This window comes from Pituophis catenifer, unplaced genomic scaffold (genome assembly GCF_029215685.1).
Source record: "Pituophis catenifer annectens isolate HBS135680 unplaced genomic scaffold, rPitCat1.0.hap2 SCAF_1, whole genome shotgun sequence".
In the NCBI taxonomy this organism is placed as follows: Eukaryota; Metazoa; Chordata; class Lepidosauria; order Squamata; family Colubridae; genus Pituophis; species Pituophis catenifer.
The window spans coordinates 51560770-51577026 of record NW_027256881.1 but is presented as its reverse complement, the minus strand read 5'-3'; the positions used below and the strand labels follow the sequence as shown (position 1 = coordinate 51577026).

The 16257-nt window shown below is 37.2% G+C and overlaps 1 protein-coding gene across 2 annotated transcripts in view; it reads right to left on the bottom strand.

Moving 5' to 3' along the window:
- The window catches only part of CNIH3 (cornichon family AMPA receptor auxiliary protein 3), an 83537-nt gene extending 68479 nt beyond the window's left edge, over positions 1-15058 (bottom strand). For both annotated transcript variants that reach the window (XM_070949450.1, XM_070949459.1), the window contains exon 1: positions 14978-15058. In XM_070949450.1, the coding sequence (XP_070805551.1) occupies positions 14978-15058 (81 nt within the window). The remainder of the gene's footprint in view (positions 1-14977) is intronic.
- Between the last annotated feature and the right edge of the window lie 1199 nt (positions 15059-16257).

Genomic DNA, 16257 nt, shown 5'->3' with positions numbered 1-16257 from the left:
TCTCTTTAAGCATGGGCCAATTTTGTTATCTACTTTCTCATCATATTGCTTTGTGCTATTGGGATATAAAATTGAACAGCATGTTTCAATTTAACGAAATATGTTAGTGGCTGCTCAGCTTTCTTCTAATGGCAGTATTGCTCAATGCCCTGGTTTTTTTATTAATATTACAGTTACTTTTATGTAAATTTAAATGTAAGTGATTCTGGGTGGTTTAACATAAAATATTAAAGACATACATAAAATCCACAATATTAAAATCTTTATTTAAAACAAAACTACTGCAGTCTTCCAAATTCACTCTGCCAATAATCCCCTGAAAGAGGAAGCTGCCTCCTAAAAAATAAAAAGCTAGGGGACTAGCTGTTCCACAGAGTGGGGGGCCTACTAATGAGAATGATGTTTTCTAGCTCTCTTAGGGACAACTTTCTTGCCACCTTCCTCACATCGACAATCAGTGTCTGCAATGTAACACTTTATGTATGGAGTTCTCTGTACAAATGCAGACACTGGAAAATTAAGGTCCTCACCCAGGGTCTCCATTGCAAGAGATATAATGACTACTAGATGGATCCATCTCCCTGGTGCCTCCTTGTTTGCTTTAATCTCTCTCACCAGGATGCCATGGGTTAAGTGAGTCCACAAGTAGAAGACCTAAGATCACAACAAACCTTCCTTCCTTGAGTGTCACAAGTTCAAAGCCATCTAATGAGATCCAATCTAGCTTGGAGCCTGCTTTCTAACTTGGAGAAAATATGAACAATTTTATCCAAGAAATGATCAGCCAGCTGATAACTTGCACTGACTGGCTCTTCCAATCCATCACTCAAAAAAGAAGAAAGGTCCTTTAAATAGTGCATCTTGTTGACCTTCTACAGATGCAGCGAGAAATTGTTCTTTTTGCCACCCTAATCAATGCAGAGTTGTTGAATTTGATCTATGTGCAATAATACTAATTGCTCATGTACTACCAGGGTTGCTTAAACTATTTCTTCATGAGGGTCCTTGGTGATCCCTGAGCTTGGTTGGCGTTTGTTTGTTTGTTTGTTTGTTTGTTTGTTTGTTTGTTTGCATAATTTTCATTACCAAACTAGGTAACATTATCAGTGCACATTATATTTCTTCATCTGATTCATTTCCCAGAGCTCCTCAGAGAACCAAAGAGTGGAGCAGGTTTAATGGGTAAGAGAGATCATTCAGGAACAATCCTATCTTGCATCCCACTTACCTCTGCACTCCAGAAGCTAACTAGACATCCAAATGAGTTGCCTTTCAAACTGCTAAGAAATTTTCAGGTGCCATGTGGAAAACTTTTGAATTCACCAGGTGCCTGGGAAAGGCCATCCAAATTGACCCAACCACTCTGCAGAGGCTAGTAGCTCTAGTCTAAGCTACCAAGGGGTCACAAGGAAATTATCTATCCATGACAAGAGACAAATATAAATATTCCTCAATATCAGATTTCATTTAATGTCCCTCCAGTGTATAATGCCCGGTGCATTGTCCATCAGCACTGTGGCCTATGATTTTGTGGAACAAGCATAAAGAAGGTATGGCAGCCTTAAATTTCCAAACCACTTCCAAACACAGGATGAGAAGGACACTAAAATCATGCTCAACAACTTGGGTAAATTCGTAACTATCCCAGCATAAAGATCAAGCTAGTCAGGAATACATGCTGTTATGTAATTAGGAGAATGCTACAATAGTAGCAACTCCTGTTTATCCCAATCTCACATATTCAGTTTCGCACTCAGCCACCTGCAAAACAGCATTCCTTGCAACAAACAATTATATTTGTAGAAACTCAGTGGTATTTAAGCATGCATAATGTTAATATAATTATTTGAAAATTAATATTGAAATCTCTGCTGGGTGACTCACAACACAAAGAACTTTGACATTTAAATGAGCATGATTTGAAACGTCACACAATACAAATCACGTCATCACTTGAATGTTACATTGAATATTGTCCAAGTCTATAGAACCAAATTCTGAAGGTGTACATATTGACTCCAAATTTAGTTTAATTTTTCCTTTCAGCAAAAGCAGAGGACAAACATTATTTTCATTTGCTGTATAGTATGACTTACAATCTTACCAAAAATCTATCAATAAGCAAAGAAATAAATTAAAATCAATAAAAATTTGGCAATGAAGTGATCAAACAGCTGATTTGTATAATTAAAAAATTCAGTCCCAAAAATTTGAATAAAAAATTCTTTTTTAAAATAAATTTCTGAAAACAAGCAAAGAAAGAGGATGGGAAGTCCCCAAATCTTCAAGTAGGCCATCATGAGTGCTGTCATTCCACCAAGAGTGCAAAAGCGACATCTCTCTTGAGCTCATAGAACTCTCCAAAATGAAAGAGCCATTAAGAATAGGTTTAGGGAGATAAAGGGGTCCTTTAAACCTTGCATAAACTTAAGATAACCATTATAGGCTTAAAAGTTCTAAAGCCAGACAAAACCAATTTTATTGGGTCTTTTGTTTGGCAGGGTTAAAAGGTGACTGTTCCCTCCATAAAATCTATCAAAGCTATTCAAAATGCATTGTAAACAGGTCTTTGGCCTCCTTCTACTTTAGTAGCTTTCCCCTTCTGTCAAAAAAAAAAAAAGGCAAGAAAAGGCTGTAATGTTTTCTCTTTATCAGAAAGGAGAATTAAAGTACTGAAAAAGGATTGTGTCCCAGGGCCGCTACTAAAAAGGAAAGAACTGCAGATTATTTACAGAGGAAGGAATTTAACAGTATTAAATGCCAATATTCCATGCACAAACATAAATAAGGAATATTCTTGCAGCTCTCTAAGCCAATAGAAGTTGGATATTATTGTAATAGAGTATATGGATGTATAATGGGTGTATAATGCTTACACACAAGTGGGAAAATGAGCAAAACTTCCCAGAAATTCAAAAAGACTATTTGGGAATAAATTTCAGCAGGAAGAGAGAAAATCCCCAAATGGTTAATAAAAAACTATGTTCTATAAATAGCTATAGAATCCAGGCTATGACAGTGAATGATATGGAGTACCATGAAGTGGGACAGCTGATTGATACATGGAACAAGTGCCCTCCATACTGTCACCTTTTCACTGAAGTGAAATATGAAATATGTTTCACTTCATATTTATCCTTTATTGCCGGTTGCAGTACTTGCAAACACAATCCTATATATGTCCAATTAAAAAATAAACATCGCCAAGTTGAGGTTTACTAGCAAATGAATACAGGATTGCAACCTGAAGCATACTAAGCATCCAATCAGAATGTTTTGTAATGAGACATTTTCTATATCTCTAAGTCAAAGTACCAATTTATCAACACTATTTTCCTGGGAATCTGAGAAAGATTTGTAGTAGGTACAATAACCACTTCTTAATATTCTCGTCTTTAAACAGCAGTAATTATATTGGCATCTGTTCTTTAACTTGATGAAACCAAAATGATAGAACATATTGCAAGACCCTTCTGTACTTGCTTTGTGACATTGCAGTGCAAATATATGAAGGATATAGTTTGCATTGCCATGTTACGATGTATGTTTCATCACTTGCTTCTCATCCTCACACAGATTCCCATGAATAATTAAGAAGACCCCATCTCTAATTCTCTAAAGCTCCAGGAATGCTAGAATTATTTAAATAGTAACCTTAGAAGTACTGCATTGGACAATATTGAAAATAGCTCGAAAGAGTCAGAACAATCAAAACAGAGTTACAATGATTTTATATAATTTCTGATAAAAATTAACCACAATATCAGATGATAAACCTGATTTAATTATAAAAGTACTGTGTTAAAATAAACATGTTATATTTTCTCATCCTCATATTGTCTTGTTCCAAATGCATCTTGGTAATTATAAAATATTTAAAATTTACATTTGACACAGCAGATAAAAATACAAAAATAATGATACAAATCATGTTATTGAATATATTTGCAAATTTACATTTTTTACTTACTATACCTCTCTCTATATTCAGAAACCATTACTTTTCTTTAAAAGTAGTTTTGGGAGTAACTCTGCAATAGTAAACACACTTTTACTGCTAGCAAGATAAAAGCAGTTGAACAAAATGTGTTGGCTGATATTCTGCAATGAACTAGACATGAGACTATAAGAAAATTCATGGTTCATTTCAAATACAGAATTCAAAGACTTTTGGAACATCTGGAACTATTTTCAGACAAATGCAGAAACCTGCTTATGGTAAAGTTGTTCCTAAGGTTACAAGGAACTTCATACACCACATAAGAAGAAGTTGTGTACATACTTATCATAATTAATAACTTATGGCAAATGGGAGCAAGGTGCAGGAGTTAGATATATTCAGTAGAGCTCCTGTTGCTGGGTTGTAGTAATCCAGATTACCTCTACATAACAAAGATAATATTTTCTGTATTTGTTAACTGTCATCTACTGGTTGTTCAGACTCTGCAGCCTAGTTATCATACTCCTAATTTCAATACATATTTTGTGCAGTTATCATTATAATAATATTGATATCAGGAATAAATTATGTTTTATAAATAATATACAGTGAATTTTTAATTGGAACCATTGTCTTGAATAACATATGGTACACTACAAGATTATAGCCATAAAATAAAGCTATAGGATTATGAAGTTTCAGAAAAATAACATTTCTGAACAAATGACATACTTATAACAACTTTTTTAAAAAATTATTGATTCCTTGCAGCAATAGCAAATAAGGTATTTCTAATTATTTTTGTCTCCATTGGATAACATCATTTTTATATATTATTATAGGGTCTTGGAAACCAAGTATGTGATATATTAGACAGAAAAAATGTTTGGGTCAATGTTTGGGTCATTGGCTTCATTATGTTGAAGGTACTATCAATGTATCATGAATTTTTTTTTTTTACTAAATTTGTGTTTTATTTTCCTCAATAGAGCTCAAGCAATACAGGACTTTTAGTTCTATTTGAATCCAGCCCACTATTCCAGCTGTGTATCAAATGACTGGAATTGTCCAGGTGTTATTTGACTTGATGGTATTTCTCCATTGAGTTTGGATTTTAAGATCGTCTTCAGTCTCTTGATGTATTCACTACTAACCTTTTTCTTGACTTCCATATATTTGATGTTGTCAATATTTGTAATGAATTTCTTTATCCAGACACTTGATGATATTTCCATAGGGCATCTTGATTCCTTCAGTTTTTACTATTTTTCCCCTGGTGATGGTAAGGGTGACGCATTTGTCCAGGCCAAAGTGTATTGCAATATACTGGCTGTATATGTGGACAATATTAAGCGGCGATTGTATTTCAGATCTTGTTTTTCCCTATAACTTCAGATCTAGTAAAAATGGTAGGGGCAGAGGTTTTTGATGCTTGATTGCAAACATCTATCTATTTAACCTTTTTCTCCCTATTTTTTATTTAACTTTTTTATTTTAACATATGTATGTGGCATAAAGTAACAATGTAATATATGTTCTAAATCATCCTATACAACTATACAATCGTTCAAAATCTTTGGAAATCAAGCATATACTATAAGCTTAAATAATAAATAAAAAGCCAATACATTTTCATATCTAATTACTGAGAAATAATCTTCAAACTCTTTCTATGTTTTCTAACAATGGATTATTTAATAATGCCATATTAAAACATTATGATTTATAATTTAAAACATTATGGTTTATTATTGATTTATCATTTAATTCAAACACTACCTCAGAATACAAATAGCGTGTACAGAAACAGGCTGTCAAAGAGAACCTTACAGAGGATTACTTCCAATATCCTTGGGGCATCACCTTCCAAATTCCTATATACATAAAAAAATATAGTTGAATATATTATGTGGCTGTAATCATTTTGTGATAAAAGTTTCTCTGCCCCCACATTGCTTAGGCACAACAACTAGGAGACAAATTATAAATCCAATTAAGTGTGCATTTATTGTCCCAATTATAAGAGTACAGAAAGATTAGCATTTTCCTCTCCCACACTGCAGTTTTTCAAGGCAGGAAAAGGTGTGTGGGTGTGGTAATCTCTTAGTCTTCTCTATATAGAATACAGTTAACTCTGTGTGATTCTAATAGCTTTTATTCTTACGATTTGTATGCCAATATTTTGTAATTAAAAGCTGAAATATTACTTAGATCTATGGTAATTTCATCAGATCTTTTCTTGCTTCTAAACTACAACAGTGAAAGTAAAGGATGAGCAATTATTGACATTTAATAAATTTACCATGTACCCAACATTATGGCATGAGTTTCGCTACTTGCATTCTTGTTCAAGATGCTATGTACGACTAAGTATTTAAGCATGGGCAATACTATTTTACAGGGGAGCAAACTGAAAGTCCTATCACAACACAGTCCATTTAGAATTTGGGAAGTGGTTCAAGCTCAATACAGATCTATTCCAAATGTATAAGGAGTGAAAATAATATCAGGGTTGAAATTCATTTCAATATTGGAATTCTTAATTTGGCAGGGAGGCAGTTTAGCTACTGGCCAAGGGAAAAAGGTAGCAATGCAATAAGTTCATGCTTTGAAACTGGTTATGGCCCCACCATCACTATCCATGTATCCATGACACACTGTTACCTAAGGGCTATGAGAATAACCTTGGGAGACAGGAGCCAAAGCCTAGACAATTATCAAACAAAACGTAACTAACAGAAGGAACTGGGGTATGGAAAACTCCTCAGAAAGATCCCTCCTTAGTTCTCTAGAAAGTAAAGGAGGGAAGACGTGCTTTCAGATTGGTACTATGACTTTACATTTCTGTTAGTACTCATGGTTTTGGTTTCTTTAGAATAATCATTTCACTCAAGCATTTTCAACATGTCCTAAAATTCTGAATGTACAATGACACCAAGCTGGCAGGAATCGCCAACACTCCAGAAGATAGGCTTAAGATACAAAAGAATCCTGACAGACTTGAACACTAGGCACTATCTATCAAAATGAAATTTAATGGTGAATAAGTAAGGTTCTACATTTAGGCAAGAAAAACCAAATCCACAGATATAGACTAGGGGGCACCTGGCTCCAATAGTAATAACTGTGAGAAGGATCTTGGAGTCCTATTGGACAATCACTTACAATGAGCCAGGAGTATGCTTCAGCTACCAAAAAACCCAATGCAATCCTAGATTGCAATAACAGAGAGATAGAATCAAGATCATGTAAAGTGTTAATACCACTTTATAATGCCTTGGTAAGACCACATTTGGAATATTGCATCCAGTTTTGGTTGCCATGATATAAAAAAGATGTTGAGACTTAAGAAAAAGTACAGAGAACAACAACAAAGATGATTAGGGGACTGAAGGCTAAAACAGTTTGGCTGCAGTGTCTCATTTTTTTTCTTGCATTGTTGTTTGATTTGCTTTCTTGCATTGTTGTTTGATTTCTTGTTCTTAATTATACATTCACATACACTTGAACTGAGGGCCAACTCAGTTACTTATTGGACATAACCTTGTATGCATACTAGCACAATACCCCTCCCCCTTAAGAATTTGCTTTGTTAAAAAGAATAATTTTCAATAAGAAAAATCCCTTTCCTTATTTTTCTAATTTTGCAATCATATTTCTGTATATTCAGTAAAACTACAATGTTTCAAAAAGCGGTTTTAAAAATTACACTATCTTTTATACTAAATGTATAAAATATAAGGACTGCAGATAGTATGTAGTTTATTTTTATATATACTTAAAATACCCAGAAATTTAATTTATTTATTTTATTATTTGGTCTATTTATTTGCTGTGTATCTCACTGTAGGGCTACTCTAGGTGATTTACAACAATAAAAAGGAAGAAATGAAAAAAGTGTAAGCACTTACACTCGTCTGCCAGCAGCCACCTCTAGTGTGGAACTTCCTCATTTGGACCTCAGGCCAAGCAGCAGCTTTTCAGGCTCTTGCAGAAGGATAGGATGGGGGGCAGATCTTACCCTAGAGAATAAAATGTTCCAAAGGGCAAGTGCTGTGGCAGAGAAGGTTCTTCTTCTGGATAATCTCTTCCAATATTCAGATTTCTTTGATCAACAGGATCTATAGTTGGCCCTCTCTGCCAGCGTGACCACGTTGGGCTTGTCTTATGGGGATGACACGATTCAGCAGGTAGCTTGGATTTATGCCATTAAGAGCTTTAAAGGTCATAACCAACACCTTGAACTGCATTCGAAAGTAGACCAGTAGCCAATCAAGTTCATGGAGCAGAGGTATAATATTGGCCATCTAGGGGCCCCAAAGCCTGCTCTTGTTGCACTTTGCACCAGATGAAGCTTTCTAATGGATTTCAAGGATAGCCCAATGTAGAGTGCATTGCAGTAGTGCAATAGTGCAGATGAGAGATGACTAGGGCTTAAAGAATGAATGAATAAATAAATGAATGAATGAATGAATGAATGAATGAATAAGGAAGGAAGAAAGGTCTTAATAAAGAATTTATTTAAGTAAGAACTTCTATTTACATGTTATAGATTTCAAAAGGAATCTATAGCTACAAAAGGCTGAACAAAAGGTAATTGTTGTTTTAAAAGCAACCTAGGATTCAATAAAACTAATTTTAAAAATACATTCTAATTACGTAGCAACATTTCTGTATATTTTTCATTAGAACTGGTTGCACGAGTGCTACCGTTAAAAATCTGCAACAACGTTTATATGTATTCTATGATGTGAAAGAGAACAAAATGTAGAAAGTCACCTACCACACTCTAATGTAAGTTTGATCAATATTTTTCATACAATGTATGCAATATTGTGAGAGGTTGCAGCTTTTAAAACTCATAAAAGCAGAAAAAGAATCTAATGTCTCTGTACTTGCTACATACTCTGAAATATGCTTCCAGAGACATATTCAGGTTATGCTAAATCTGTATGCCTTAATATCAGTCTGGTATACAATCTTAGTGGCAAATCAACAGAATATACAGTTCAAACAAGTGAATGTTGGAACTTATTTTGCAGGTTTATTTCTTTCCTTTTGATTCAATGCTGCTTCATGTTACAAGAGGATAAACCTAAATATTACCAAACAAGAAATATTGTGTTTTGAAGAAAAATACACATAATGTCTGGGGAAGAGAAAGAAATGTATTTGAAAAAGAATACCATTGTCTCTTTTAATTAAATTTTAATTAATTAATATAATTAATTGTACCATACAAGTTACTCATCGTAATACAAGTAGTCCTTGACTTTTGAACATAAGTGGTACCAAAATCTTGGTCATTGACTGAAGCAGTTGTTAAGCAAGAGGTCATATGACTGCTTTGCTTAACTACCGCATTCTTAGCACTCCCAAGTGCAGTCATTAAATGATGTTGCAGGTCATTAAGCAGACAGAATCTCAAGGAAGGAGTGTCGAGCGCCTCAAAGGGTTGGGGAAAACCCTGGGAGACTTCGCATAGGCTGCATGCTATCCTCCCCACCAAGATCAAGCAGGATTTTCAGCCCCTGGATACTAACATGTAACATGCACTGAGACCCCCACTGACACACACACACCCCACAGCACCCTGCACTCCTTTCCTTACTGCACTGCCTCTCTGCTCAGGGGCTGAAAATTCTGCTTGCATTTCAGCTCTCTCTTGTCTTGAGGACTGACTGAAAGAACTCCCTGTTGAAGGATTTCAGTTCTGTGCAAGCAGGCATGAAGGATTTCAGCACCATGCAAGCAGGCACAAAGTGATAATCCTCTGGCAGGAAGCTCTTTTAGCCAGCCCTCAGAGACAAGAAGGGCAGGTGGCAGGCAGCAGCTTGCAACCATTGATTTTCTGGGGAAACAGTCAGGAAGTTTGCAAATGGTGAGCATATGATTATGGGACGCTTGCCAAGCAATTGTAAGTGCAAACAGGTTGCTAAGCACCCAGATCACAATCACATGAGTGCGGGTGGAGGGGGCTTTGTGACATTTTGCAACAGTCAGGAGTGCTTTACAAGTTGTAAAGGCTGTAAAGCACCCCTTACAAGGCTGTTGTTAATTCAAAATGTTGTTGAGCAAATGGTCATAAGTCAAGGACTACCTGTAATGAGAAAGGGATATGTTTATGTTACAGTACAGAAGAGTAATTGGAAATATGTTCAAAGCTCAGATGAGACAAGGAACTTGAAAGCAGAAAACTTGAGAAAGAAAATTTCAAAAATTAGGATAGCTTACAGCTAACAAATTAGGGGATACAGCATTGCAAAACTAATACTTTAACTCTCTCTCTCTCTCTTCTCTCTCTCTCTCTCACACACACACACACAATTATAAACTGTCTAAAGTGTCTTTTTTTTCAAAATTATGTCTTTACTTTGGTCCTGCATAGATAAACTAATGCCATCCCACTTAAAGCAGAAAATGTCTCCATTTATAGCACATGCATCTAGTTTTTATAAAATTATACTTATAAGGTCTAAGTGCAGCTTTTAACTGTTACCGTTTGGTATTCATGGGTGACAGTATGAGTTTAATTGGGTTGTTATATTCCATATCTATAATTATTTTATGAGATTTTGCATACTGTCTTATTAGTGCTAAAATTCTACTGTAAATGTGATGTAGAAGTCAGACAACACATTACTAAACAAAATTATTTAAAGCAAGTTAAATGTTTACTTTGTTTCAGTTCAACTAGCAGATTATTTCAAGAGCACATTATTCTGTACTATTTAAATATCAGTATGGGTATACAATCATAGATTATTTTTCACAACAATCCAAAAGCAGTAATGGAACATCTGTCCCATTATAAATTACATTATAAAACAAGTTTTCATTTTAAGAGTTGATTTACTGTTGCTACATTTTCCCCTAATGTTCTCCAGCAGTGAGTTTGCTTTTTCTTGGTAGTACACATGAACCAAATGGAGATCAAGCAAGCAGATTTTCAAACTCTAGAGCACCGATTAAGAACACATCTTTCAACCAAAAAATTCTTACAGGTCTCTGCTTACTTTCCATGATGCTCGTGTCTTTCCTATTATGTCCAGCTTTCATTCCCATAGATACTGTATAGTGACATTTTGAAGCATTCAGTTATTATAGTTACTTCCTTGACTGCAAGAAAAATTCAGTAGCTAAAAGAGGCAGAGCTTTTTTGTCATTCAAATTCCCTGAATTGCTATAATAGAAAACAAAATGGAAAGGCTTAATTTGTGGGTCATTATAGCCTTCCTAGCATCAAAAGGAGAAACTGTGTAGAGCCTATGTTAATCTACTAGTGTAGTGGATATAAATCCCATTAACTCTTGGGAACATTTTAACCATTTCAAGCAGTTCTTCATTTCTTATCTGTCATATGTTTGCTCCTTTCCCCTTTATCCTCTGGAGGTGACTTGAAGTATTTCAATATCTCAATAGTACAATGAGTAAAAATATTGTATTAAATAAATGACTTGCTGCCTTTAAATAATTAAGTTTGCTTTGAATCAAGCATGACTCCTGGTGATTACAGTACAGTTTATGTAATTAGCTTGGCAACCAAGTTTACATTCTTGAGATTTCTAATAATCACTCATCCAAGCACTGATCAGATCTAACCCTCCTTCTCTTTTTAAGACCAGCCAAAGTTGGTTAGGTGCTGCTCAGATTCTGTTGACGAAATCTACTCATCCATATGGATTTATTGGCAACAATATTTAAATAATTTTCCACTGCCTCCTTTCAGGACAAGTCTGCCCTTACTTAGTGGGTTAGTATTTTTTTTTAAATTTGCCAACGTCTTTAAGTACTGATAATTGATGCAGCTCCGGTGGTGCAGTGGTTAGAATGCGATATTGCAGATTAATTCTGCCCACAGCCAGGAGTTCAGTCCTGACAGACTCAAGGTTGATTCAGTCTTCCTTTCTTTCAAAGTTGGTAAAATGAAATCCCAGGTTGTTGGGGGCAATATGCTGACGTAAACCACTCAGAGAGTGCTGTAAAGCACTATGGAGCAGTATATAAGTCTAAATGATATTGCTATTGCTACAGTCACCTGTTTTTCCAAATCTGTGGTTTTACAGTTTTTCATTTTCAGTAGTAAATGTGAAATTGAAACTTTTGTCTAAAATTTTGAGTAGCCAATTGCTATTGAATGTGCTGAAGTATAATAGATCATGCTTACAGCAGAAGTTAAAACATCATGACTTGCTATTTGGGAAGATGTTCCAATATACTTATACAATGGACAAGTATAGAATTTTAGAAAAATAAGATTGGTTTCTGTTATGATTTTACTTTCAAATAAAATGATTTCTTTCAAGATGTTGTTTATTCTGAGAATTCTGCATCAATGCGAGAATTGGCAAAGGCGGAACATACTCAGCCTACCCACTGCCTGTATCAATTGTCAGAACAAGATGTCCCTATTCAAAGATATTTATAGGACTTAAGCAACATGTCAGTCAGAACATATAAATGCTTACTCTGTGTGATAACATAAAGCAAGTAGATTTAGTGTTTAGTCATTTCCTGATATGAAGAGCGCCTTGTCCAACTTTCTATGTGAAAATAACAGTTGGCAGATAGCTAATTAAGAAATTGTTAATTACAATCAGATTAAAGAAAACAAAAGGGGAATGGACGTAGATTAGAACACCTTGAGGAAAAACACCACTACAATGACAACCTAAGAGCTATTAATCTAACCGGCAATGTAAGTCAGCCATAAGTAAGCCACTTGATACAGCAGGAAGGAGAAAAGGCAACATTACACCATATTCAGAATAACAACAGTGTTTTGTTTTCAGTAGTCTCTTGATAAATCTGAGTGGGCCTGATACCCCATACAGTCTTCTAAATTATGGTAGTAATGTATTTGGCAATGATGAGAAAGACCAGTGTACCACATTTGTTCAGCTAGCACAATAGGCATCAAACTAACTTCTCCTCATTTTGGAATTCAGAGTGGGGGAGAGAACATCCCTTCAAGACTATAGTAAAAGACTATTTTACTGATGTATGAGAATGTTTATAAATATGTTTATAAATGCCTTAAGCAGGGGGTTGGACTAGAAGACACCCAAGGTCCATTTCCAACTATTTATTCTATTATTTCTCCCCTTCCTCCTTAAGCAAACGTATTTGAAGAGCTTCAGAAATTCAAGTCTGGATAAGGTATTGCCAAGACATCCAAATTACCTTGACTGTTCAGTAACCATACCTTAAGGCCCTAACACCCACTTTGAAATGAGAAAGGAAATAGAGAGCTGCATTAGAAGCATAAGAGAAGAAGAAAGGGGGACTGTTCTAGGTAATAACTGTTCTGGTTTGAAATTTATTTATTCATAAATAAGTGGTTGTTTCTTCACAAATGCATGGCACAACATAGGAGAACAAAACCACTTCACAAACGCATGGCACAATACAGGAGAACTATCCATCAAGACAGGATTCAGCAGTCCATCTGCATCTGAAAGACAAAGGTCACTTTTTTGAAGACAGAAAAGTTTACATACTGGATAGAGAAGACCTCTAGAATGAAAGAGGGGTCAAAAAGGCCATCTATGTTAAAACTGAACAGCCCTCTCTCAACAGAGGGGAAGGAATACAACACCATCTATCTCCTGTCTACAACATAGTCCTTTCAGCAGTCCCAAGAAGGCTCCACATCCATTTGCACTGTGATTCAGGTGACTCTGTGGTTACAGCACAGTGGCCTCAATGTCTCTCAGGGTGCTAATGACCAGAAGTCTGCAAAGAATATAAATCCTTCCATTCCCCACCATTCAGTCAGAACTGAGAAAGCTTCTTGGATGAGAAGTGAAACATTTTCAAGGAAGAAACCTAGAAAGTTCATTTGCCCTTCGGAAAAACACCTTTGGGGCAATCATGACTTGGATGATTGAGAATCTCCATAGACATACCAAGAATGAGTTTGTGACAAGTATAGTAGGATCATATGTAGCCTTTCATGCCAAAGTGTGTGCTCAAGTAAAAAAAACCATGCCCTACCAGCATTTGCATATACATGACAAGGAGAAACTCTATGTACATCTGTCCATGCTGCTTCATACTTCTGTTGTTCCAAATTAACACACAACCACTTAGGTAGTGAAACTAGAAGGCACTCTCTTATTGCCTGCTCTCATTTACTGAATAGGAAGGTGTATTCTGAATTTGTAGCTGAAAACTGAGCTCCTCCACTGAAAGACATTTTTTGGAGGAGTCCTATAATTTCTAACTGATCTATCTCATGCTTGAGTTGACTAGTAGTTTATTTATTTATTTATTTTAAATTTATATACCGCCCTTCTCCCTGAGGACTCAGGGCGGTGTACAGCCAGAATTAAAAAACATAAAATACAAATATTAAAAAACAATTAAAATATATATAAATTTGGCCCAAAATTAAAATACAAACCAATTAAAACAGTTAAAAGATTCCATTTTGGTTAGATCCCAAAATGATCTCCCAGACATATAACTATTATGTGTGAATGAAGTTCTGCATCCAGTTCTGATCACCACAAGACAAAAAAGGTGTTGAGACTGTGGAAAGAGTGCAGAGAAGAACAATAACAATGATAAGGGGTTGGGGGCTAAAACATATGAAGAACAGTTACAGGAATTGGGTATGACTAATGAAAAGAAGGACTAGGGTTAGTATGATAGCACTTTTCCAATATTTGAGGGGCTCCTACAAAGATGAGCAGGTCAAACTCTTTTCCAAAGCACCAAAAGGCACGTTGGAAACAAAGGTTGGAAATTAACCAAGGAGAGAAGCAACCTAGAACTAAGTAATGGTGAGAGCAATCAACTAATGGACTAGCTTGCCTTCAGAAGTTTTAAATGCTCCATCCCTGGAGGCTTTCAAAAAAAGACCGGACAATCATTTGTCTCAAATGGTATGGAGACTCCTGGTCGAGCAGGGGATTGGACTAGAAGACCTCCAAGGTCCCTTCCAACTCTTATTATTCTAAGTTCTTTGTTCTAAGTGTGGAGGAAAGTTAAATGCATGGACTTGGGGGAAACTTGTAGAAATGATCTACTCACATGCCAGATGGCGAAGAAGATCAAAGCAGCGCACAAGACCAGGGAGAGCATGTAGCAAAAGGCAGCAAACGTGAAGGCCATGGCGGGACCAGGAGAAGAACCTCGTGGAAGCGGCGCGCCTCCAGCCTAGTTTTGGGAAGCCAAGAGATTCTCGAAGCAAGGCGCGAAGAGCTTCTTGTTTTCCAGTGAAAGGAGAGCTCCGGACAAAACTGCCCTGGTCGGAGCACAACGAGGTCCGGTTAGACGTTCCACAGCGCAGTTCTGGCTTTTGCCTTTCTCTCTTATACCTTCCGACAAGGCAAGCAGCACATGAAAATAGGGCACCTCCAGCAATACTCCCGCATCCAAATGGGCGACACTTCGAAACCATCCAAGACGAACCGACAGTGAGAAAGAAAGAAGGGGGCGGGATGATTCAGAAAGCAACCCAAAGGCCAATTCTCCCCAATGGAAAATAAATGGACTCGGGAGCGGGAAAGTCCCGAACACCGAATTTCACCGAACCCGTGAGGGAATCAGGGCGAGAAGGCGACTGGAGCGGCGGAAAACCGGCCCGCTCTTGGCGTTTATCTCCCGGAAGGAGCGCGCGCATTCTCGCTCATGGCAGGAGCCTCCGGCAGGGGAAGAACACCGGCTCCCTTTCCACCTTTTCTCCTTCAGCAGAAGTTCCTTTGTTCGACATTCACGAGGCGAAGAGGTTCAGTGGCGTCATCCGCCCCCCACCCCCACCCCCATTATCGCCTCCGCGACCGACCACGACGAAAGAGGGAGGGTGGGGGAGAGAGGGACTTCTTATCTTTCCAGCACCCGGCAGCGGATGCCCGTCGGTTTGGTCAGAAAGCAGGAAAAACCGGTCCACCTGCTGCTCCCTGATGCCTCACGCCTCTCCACAGGAGCAGCTCCTCGCCTCCCACCTGCAGCGCCACAGGTAGAGGACGCCGTAAAGTGGAGCCCGACCCCGCTCGGGTCTCCTCCAGTTGGGCGCCTCTTCTTGGAAGTCCGAAAGAAGCAACAAGGGGTCAAGACGAGTCTCCGCTTGCGAGCTCGCTCGCTCTCTTCCTGAGGGGCGAAACTTAACTCGCGCCCTTTCTCTCTGGCACACGGATAGGGGAACTGCGCCCGCCTAGATGGGCTTCTGAGCCAAGTTAACTGTTGATCAACGCTCTTCGTTTCTACCCACTCGAGGCCATCTGCCGCCGTCCCTCGTTCAGAAAAGGAAACGGGGGTGGGGGGGAAGGAATCGCAAGGGCAGGGTGGATTGAAATGATGTTTCACACATC